At 33.5% G+C, this 9,380-nt stretch overlaps 1 protein-coding gene across 1 annotated transcript; it reads left to right on the plus strand.

Annotated features, from left to right (window-relative positions):
* Positions 1-8,712, plus strand: sgms2a (sphingomyelin synthase 2a). Its single transcript, XM_067404869.1, has 5 exons — positions 1-437; positions 2,145-2,262; positions 2,546-2,699; positions 2,894-3,060; positions 8,527-8,712. Exons 1-5 carry the CDS (start codon positions 1-3, stop codon positions 8,710-8,712), a joined length of 1,062 nt encoding a protein of 353 aa, XP_067260970.1.
* Positions 8,713-9,380: the final 668 nt, after the last annotated feature.

Raw genomic sequence — 9,380 nt, forward strand, 5'->3', positions numbered from 1 at the left:
ATGGCATCGGCAAACCACCAAGGAAACAAGGACCCCGCAGACACCTCCCGAACAGATGGAGCTCCATCCCCTGGCACATCGTGCCCCGTCCACAGCCACACTGCTGAAGAAGCGAAGCGGAACGGCTTGAGGAAGGGACTGGTCAGACATCGAGACTATGTCAAAATCTCTGTGCCAGAAGGAAAGGGCAACCGATTACCATCGGAATGGTGGAAGACGTTCATCGCTTTGTTTTATGCCGTTTTGAACCTGGTTTTGACCACGGTTATGATCACTGTGGTTCATGAGAGAGTACCACCCAAAGAGAGCAGCCCACCCCTGCCGGATAAGTTCTTTGACTATATAGACCGTGTGCAGTGGGCGTTTACAGTGACTGAGGTCAATGGAATGGTTCTGGTGTCTATATGGTCCATTCAGTTGCTCTTTCACAGATACAGGTAAGAGGCATCACTCAACATTATACTGATGATGACATTGTACCTTATTGATCTGCTCTATTAGATTACTGACTGACATTTAATGCTTTGTTAGGGTTATGTTGAAGACGATATAGAGCAGGGAGAATTAAAAGCGAACGCAATGTCTTGGGGGCAGTTATGAAAATTAATATTGCATTGAGAAAATCAATTTCATAGATATCATCAAGCACTTTCCACAAAAAAAAACAAAAAGGTTATAAAATAGGACTTGTATATACACACACTGTATATAGTGCTGGGTAGATTACTTACAAATTGTAGTCAGTTACTGATCTCAAATTACATGACAAAAATTGTAGGTAGTAATGTAATCTAGATTACTCATTTTAGGTAATGTTTTCTATGGAAGAGGATTAGGGCCAAGCATAAATAAAAAAATAAAACCAACTCGAGATTAAAGTTGTTAAATTTCGAGTAAAAAGTCGAGATAAAATGTTGAGAATAAACTCGTTAAATTACGAGAAAAAAGTCGTTAAATTTTGAGAAAAAAGTTGAGATAAAATTTTGAGAATAAAGTAATTCAATTACGAGAAAAAAGTCGTCAAATTACAAGAATAAATTAGTTAAATTATGAGAAAAATGTCGTTAAATTTCTAGAAAAAAGTCGAGATAAAATGCTGAGAATAAACTCATTAAATTACGAGAAAAAAGTCGTTAAATTTCGTGAAAAAAGTCAAGATAAAATGTTGAGAATAAACTCGTTAAATTACGAGAAAAAACTCGTTAAATGTCGACAAAAAAGTCGAGATAAAATGTTGAGAATAAAGTAATTAAATTACGAGAAAAAAGTCGTTAAATCACGAGAACAAATTCGTTAAATTATGAGAAAAATGTCGTTAAATTTAGAGAAAAATGTCGAGATAAAATGTTGAGAATAAATTAATTAAATTATGAGAAAAAAGTCATAAAATTATGAGAAAAAAGTCGAGATAAAATGTTGAGAATAAACTCATTAAATTATGAGAATAAACTCATTAAATTATGAGAAAAGTCGTAATTTAACAAATTTGTTCTCGTAATTTAACGACTTTTTTCTCATAATTTAATAAGTTTATTCTCAACATTTTATCTCGACTTTTTTCTCGAAATTTAACGAGTTATAATTAATAATTTACTGACATTGTCAGAATAACATGTGATTATGTAATCAATAGAAAAGTAACTGTAATCTGATCACGAGTAGTTTAAAATGTAATATAATCTAATACTTAAATACTTATCATTTTTAGAATCTGATTACGTAATCCAGATTACATGTACTTAGTTATTACCTAGCACTGTTTTGTTTGTTTGTTTGTTTGTTTTGGTGATTATGTTAATATTTTTATTCCTTATATTAACATCCACATTTCCTATGAAGTGGCATTCCCATAAAAATAATATTTGTTTTTGATCTTGATGAATTGTCAACACTATTTTTTTTTTTAATTGGAATTTTTAAAAAAGAAAAATGGAATTATTTACTTTTTTACCCCCATCCTGCCGTAAAGAGTCCAACTGATATAAATACTTGGGTGACAATTTTATGGATTATTACATTTCTTAATGTGGGAAAGTCATGCAGTAGCACAGAAAAATTACACAGCTAAATATCACATTTAAAAAATGTACAAACTAAAATAAAATCATCTAATTAATTATGAATGTTTTTTCTGTTCCATATAGGGCTATTGTAGGAAGACGATATTTCTTCATTCTGGGCACATTGTACATGTATAGATGCATAACCATGTACGTCACCACCCTACCCGTGCCTGGCATGCACATGGTCTGTGCCCCAAAGGTAAACACCAATTTAAAACAGTATCTCAGCTCTTTCTCATGATCCCCTCAGGATCTTATACCTGGATATTAAGAGAAGAAAAGGCATTTGGCTTCTTAAATCTGTAATATCCTCTGCCTTCCTTGAGACAAATATTGCGGCCGTTACAAAGGGTTCAGATGGTATCAGTTTTTGGAATGACTTTTCATTTCAAGATTCATGTCAACACACCACTCATCTTTCAACATTCAATATCTTCACTCATAATTTTGCTTTACTGCATTCCCCCGACCCTTTCATTCAGCTCTACGGAGATTCGCAAGCGAAGCTGCAGCGTGTTCTGCAGTTGCTCTCTGGTGGAGGATTATCAATCACCGGTTCCCATCTGCTGTGTGGAGACTTCCTGTACAGCGGCCACACTGTCATTCTCACGCTCACGTACCTCTTCCTCAAAGAGTGTATGTCACTTTCTCAGACGGCACTTATTTTTACACAAAAATACAATGACTGTTCGCTAATTACAGATCTAAAGGCCAATTTTTAGATTCTGTTTTTAGCCAGTCAGAAGATTTTGAGGCACTTTCATTTTGCATGTTCAGTGTTCACACAGCAACCCATTATGATTCATTACTGATCCTTTCTTTCTTTCTAGATTCTCCTCGTTCTTTCTGGTGGTACCATCTTCTGTGCTGGTTAACGGCTGCTGTGGGCATTGTGTGTATCCTTGTGGCCCATGAACACTACAGTGTGGACGTGGTGGTGGCGTATTTTATCACCACACGACTGTTCTACTGGTATCACACTATGGCTAATCTGCAGGTAGATATATCAGTAATATGAAATAATAGAAATGCTTAAATGAGGCTTTTATTGTATAAGGATTTCGGTTGTCTTCCTGTTATGTGTTTACTATTACAAGAGGAAATTCAGGTGGGTCATATGATATCAAAGGGAATATTTTTTGTTAATATTTTGCACTAGAGTATACATTGCTGTTCTGCTCACCAAGGCTGCATTTATTTGATCAAGAATACAGCAAAAACAGTAATATTGTGAAATATCACAATTTAGAATGACTAATTTCAATTTTCATATATTTTAAAATGTAATTTATTCCTGTGATCAAAGCTGAATTTTCAGCTTCATTACTCCAGTCTTCAGTGTCACATGATCCTTCAGAAATCATTCTGCTCAAGAAACATTTCTTATTATTATCAATGTTGAAACATGTTTTGCTGCTTAATATTTTTGTGGATTTTTTTCAAGATTCTTGATTAATAGAAAGTTAAAAATAACATTTATTTGAAGCATTATAGATGTTTTTACCGTCACTTTTGATATTATTGACACATCTTATTGATGCCACACCACATTTTTGAATGGTAGTGTATAGCTTCCCTTATGAAAAAAAGTGTACTTCTTTTAAACTAAAAATAATAAAGTATACTTTGAGTCTACTTTTTATATATTTCTCAGAAATATACTTTATGTACTTCTGAGAAATATACTTAAAATTGCACTTAAGTATATTTAAATTACACTGACACAAAAGTCTAAATATATTTGGCCTATACTTGGACTTGGAAGAATGATGTATACTTAAAAGTATATTTATAAAAGTAAAAGTACATTGTTAGAAAATATTGGTTTATAAAGAAAACAATTCTAATTCAATCCTAATTCTGAATATCTGAATTTTTGTGTAGGCTAGTCCACTTTTAGTGTATATAGGAATTTACTTCAAATATACAGGTGCTGGTCATATAATTAGAATATCATGAAAAAGTTCATGTATTCTAGATTCCCTACATGTAAAGTAAAACATTTCAAAAGTTTTTTTTCAAATTTTGATGATTAGAGCGTACAGCTCATGAAAGTCCAAAATCCAGTATCTCAAAATATTAGAATATTTCCCAAGATCAATCAAAAAATAGATTTTCAAAACAGAAAAGTTCAAGTTCTTTAAAGTATGTTCATTTGTGCACTCAATACTTGGTCGGCAGCACATATCACAGCAAATGACTTGCTGCTAGCACAAATTACAGCATCAGTGAAGTGTGGCATGGAAGTGATCAGCCTGTGGCACTGCTGAGGCACTATTGAGCCTTCAGATCTTCTGTATATTGTTGGATCGACTGTTTCTCATCTTTCTCTTGAAAATATCCAATAGATTCAGGGGTCAGGCATGTTGGCTGGCCAATAAAACACAGTAATATCATGGTCAGCAGACCACTTGGAAGTGTTTTTTGCACTGTGGGCAGGTGCTAAAGTCCTGCTGGAAAAGGAAAACAGGATCTCAATAAAGCTTGTCAGCATATGGAAGCATAAAGTGCTCCAAAATCTCCTGGAAGATGGCTGCATTGACTTTACACTTGATAAAACACAATGGACCAACACCAGCAGATGTCACGGCCCCCCAAATCATTACTAACTTCAGAAACTTCCCACTAGACTTCAAGCAGCTTGGATTCTGTGCCTCTCCAGTCTTCCTTCAGACTCTGGGACCATGATTTCAACATGAAATGCAAAATTTACTTTTATCTGAAAAGAGGACTTTCGACCACTGTTCACTGTCCAGTTCTTTTTCTCCTTAGCCCAGGTAAGATGCTTCTGACATTGTTTCTGTTTCAGAAGTGGCTTGGTAGTCCTTTTCCTGAAGATGTCCGAGTGTGGTGACTCTTGATGCGCTGACTCCGGCTTCATTCAACTCATTGTGAAGCTCTTCCAAGTGTCTGAATCAGCTTTACTTGACAGTATTCTCAAGCTTGCGGTCATCCCTGTTGCTTGTGCACCTTTGCCTACCAAATTTCTTCCTTCCAGTCAACTTTGCATTTAATATGCTTTAATACATCACTCTGTAAACAGCCACCCCATTCAGTAATGACCTTCTGTGACTTACTCTCTTTGTGGAGGGTGTCAATGATTGTCTCCTGGACCATTGCCAAGTCAGCAGTCTTCCCTATTAGTGTGGTTTCAAAGAACAAGAGATACCCGGAATTTATACTGTAGGGATGGTCATTTAATGAAACTCAAATGTAAATATTCTAATATTTTGAGAGACAGGATTTTTGACTTTAATTAGCTGTATGCTCTAATCAACAAATTAAAAAAAAAAAAAAAAAAAAAAAAAAAAAAAACTTTTGAAATGTTTTACTTTACATGTAGGGAATCTAGAATATATGAAAGTTTCATTTTATTAAATAATTTACAATAAAAAAATGAACTTTTTGCACGATATTCTAATTATATGACCAGCACCTGTACTTCACTCTTTCCTTGCCACTGACTGATTTTTCAGGCTATATACAGTAGGGGGCGCTGTTATTCATTTTCTTAAAGAGTACAGAAAATTATCAAAATGCAGGAGAACTATCAAAAGAAGCTGAAACAAGCGATAGAATATTACTCACGCAAATGTAAAATAAAGCGATCATCAAACATTAAACGGTGTATAAATCAAAACTGCCTAACGTTAGTTTACTGAGAGTATATTTCAAAGTGTATTCATATACTAAAAATGTACTATTAGTATTAAAATAGTAAACAATACTAGTAGTACAGATGCAGTACAAATGAGAAACGTAGCTGTTAACTAGTTTTGTACTTAAAGTTTACTATTGTTACACTTAAAATATACTTAAATTGGGCCAATTTAGTCCCAAGCGGTATTAAAATAGTACACTTACAAGTTTACTACTAGTACATTGATACTAGTATACTTACTACATAAAGTATACTTAAAAAAAAGTATAATAAAAAAAAGTATACTTGATAAAATTTACTTGAAGTATACTTCTTTTTCATAAGGGTTGGTCAACCTCAGCTGAGACACATAAGCTAAAAGTCACGAAAATGGCCATTTTGATTTCATGGGGTCTAAATGTGTCATTTTTTTTTTTTTTTTTTTAATTAAAATATTTTGTCGTTCACATATATAGCTTGATATGTTTTGTTTTGCATATTGTTGATTTCTTTGATCTTAGGTTTGACCTCCAGCCTCGTCTACTACAAATACACACATCTGAAACCAAAGTGATGCTCTCAGCTCAATTAGTGATTTAGATTCTGGGTGTCATTAAACATATGGCACCAAAATGGCACTAAGCCTTTTACTGAAAGTGTTTACATGACTCAGAGTATACTGAGAATATCAAAATCCATTAGGCCGAGCATTTGAGAAATGACTCCCTGATGATAGTAAAGTGCAGCACATTCGATTTAAGCCAATCTACATCTTTTACACAGGAAAAAATCCTTTCAAACTATCAAAACACATCACACTTGTTCATTCTGTTATAGGCAAAGTAGCCTACGATATCAAAACTGTCATATCTCAGAAAGGATATTTGTCTAGCCAGAAGAATCATCAACTAAAGGTTTAGGCTTTGGGCTGCTAATGCAAATGTCACATGTTGGATCCCTGACAGGAGAGATCTCAACCACAGTGATGTCTGCGTTCTGACGTTGCTTCAGGGCTTCTGTCCTCAATGATAACGCTGATTTTCATGGAATTCTAATTTGCTTTGGATCTAAAATATGTGGAAGCTTGTTTTCTGCAACAAAATAAAAAAATAAAGAAGGTTTTTTCTCACAATTCCGTCCTTTTTTTATGCAATTATGAGTTTATATCTCACAATTCTGACTTATTTCAATTCTGAGTTTATAACTCACAATTTGGACTTTTTCTCGCGATTCTGTTTATAGCTCGCAATTGATTTTTCTCTCGCAATTCTGACTTTTTTCTTGCAATTCTGAGTTTATTTCTGAGTTTATATCTAGCAATTCTGACTTTATATCTCACAATTCTGACTTTATATCTCGCAATTCTGACTTTATATCTCACAATTCTGACTTTATATCTCGCAATTCTGACTTTATATCTCACAATTCTGACTTTATATCTCACAATTCTGACTTTATATCTCGCAATTCTGGCTTTTTTCTTGCAAATCTCAGTTTATATCTCACAATTCTGACTTATTTCAATTCTGAGTTTATAACTCACAATTTGGACTTTTTCTCGCAATTCTGTTTATAGCTCGCAATTGATTTTTCTCTCGCAATTCTGACTTTTTTCTTGCAATTCTGACTTTATATCTCACAATTCTGACTTTATATCTCACAATTCTGACTTTATATCTCGCAATTCTGACTTTTTTTTGCAATTCTGACTTTATAACTCGCAATTCTGACTTTATATCTCACAATTCTGACTTTATATCTCGCAATTCTCAGTTTATATCTCGCAATTCTGACTTTATATCTCGCAATTCTGACTTTTATTTTGCAATTCTGACTTTATATCCCGCAATTCTGACTTTATATCTCGCAATTCTGACTTTATATCTCGCAATTCTGACTTTATATCCCGCAATTCTGACTTTATATCTCGCAATTCTGACTTTATATCTCGCAATTCTGACTTTTTTTTGCAATTCTGACTTTATATCTCGCAATTCTGACTTTTTTTTGCAATTCTGACTTTATATCTCACAATTCTGACTTTATATCTCGCAATTCTCAGTTTATATCTCGCAATTCTGACTTTATATCTCGCAATTCTGACTTTTATTTTGCAATTCTGACTTTATATCCCGCAATTCTGACTTTATATCTCACAATTCTGACTTTATATCTCGCAATTCTGACTTTATATCTCACAATTCTGACTTTATATCTCGCAATTCTGACTTTTTTTGCAATTCTGACTTTATATCTTGCAATTCTGACTTTATATCTCGCAATTCTGACTTTATATCTTGCAGTTCTGACTTTATATCTTGCAGTTCTGAGTTTACATACCACAATTCTGACTTTATATCTCGCAATTCTGACTTTATATCTAAACTCACAATTGCAAAGAAAAAAGTCAGAATTTCAAGAAATAAAAACTCTTGTGAATTTGTGAGTTTATATAAACTTGCAAGTTTATGTCTCGCCATTCTGACTTTTTTCTCTGAATTGTGATATATAAACTTGCAATTGCGAGTCATATAGTCTGAATTGCGAGATATAAATTCTCAATTCTGAAAAATTACCTTTTTGTATTTTTTTATTTTCTGGTGGAAACAAGTTTCCATAAAAATGGAACCAACCAAATTTACCCAAACTGCTTTCTTCATGAAAATTAAATCCTTTAAATGTAAATTACTTGTTTTATCCTGAACATTGCCACTTCTGTTTTTAGAAAACTATGAACATGCATAAAAATGTTCTTTCTATTGTTTGTATTATTTGTATATATCTGTAGTATGATATTAATGAATATTTTCTTGTTTTCACCAGACTTTAAAGTGTTCTCCGAACAACTACCTCACTCACACCTGGTGGAACCCCGTGTTTAACTTCTTCGAGAGGAACGTCCAGACCCAAGTGCCCTGTTCTTTCTGCTGGCCGATCACATGGCCCCCTGCCTGCCTGAAGAACCCCTGTAAGAAATATTCCATGGTGCAGAGCGGCCGGGAGGAGTGACGTGATTCATCACCATGCTTACACCAACACGTGGAAATGTTTTGTGTTTGGCTTGTGGCTATCTCAATATTTACACCATACCAAAGACTAAAGACTGTTTGGCTATTGTTGCTAATACATCTCATATAACAAAGAGCCAAGCAGTTCATGATGACCAAAATATTGTAAAACTCAATACTATTTGGAAAGTCATTGCTGACTTTTCTTTTTTTTTTTTTTTACATTAATTTATATTCATTCAATGAGGCCATTTAAATAAGCACTTTTGTAAGGATTTGAATGGCCTACTGGAAGTGTTATGGCTGTAAAATGATGGATTTTTGGAAAATCAAAATGTGCACGCTTCTTAGCTGTCATATTTTCCTCTTGTCTGTTTATTTAATTGTCATTTAAAACATTTGCTTGTCATAATGTTGACAAACACATTTGTCAATTTGTTGTTTAACCAGCTTTCATTAATTTTATACACTATTTTATATTATAAATGCATGCATTCTTTTTCTAATGATTCATGTCAACTGTTATTTTAGTTCATTTTATGCTTATTTTCTGTCTTAAGATGTTTTATGAAAATAAATGGTTTACATTAACACCTGGTGTACTTCTTGTTGCACAAAACTGTCAAATATTTCTTTATCAAATTTGCATTGAGCCATGCTAATTCCTTT

Source organism: Chanodichthys erythropterus, chromosome 12 (genome assembly GCF_024489055.1).
Source record: "Chanodichthys erythropterus isolate Z2021 chromosome 12, ASM2448905v1, whole genome shotgun sequence".
Classification (NCBI taxonomy): Eukaryota; Metazoa; Chordata; class Actinopteri; order Cypriniformes; family Xenocyprididae; genus Chanodichthys; species Chanodichthys erythropterus.

Bases quoted from the DNA above. Each gene is read 5' to 3' on its own strand.
- sgms2a (XM_067404869.1), top strand. From the start codon at position 1: ATGGCATCGGCAAACCACCAAGGAAACAAGGACCCCGCAGACACCTCC. The intron at 2,263-2,545 runs GTAAACACCAAT...CCTTTCATTCAG, and splicing joins ACATGGTCTGTGCCCCAAAG to CTCTACGGAGATTCGCAAGC. The intron at 3,061-8,526 runs GTAGATATATCA...TGTTTTCACCAG, and splicing joins ACACTATGGCTAATCTGCAG to ACTTTAAAGTGTTCTCCGAA.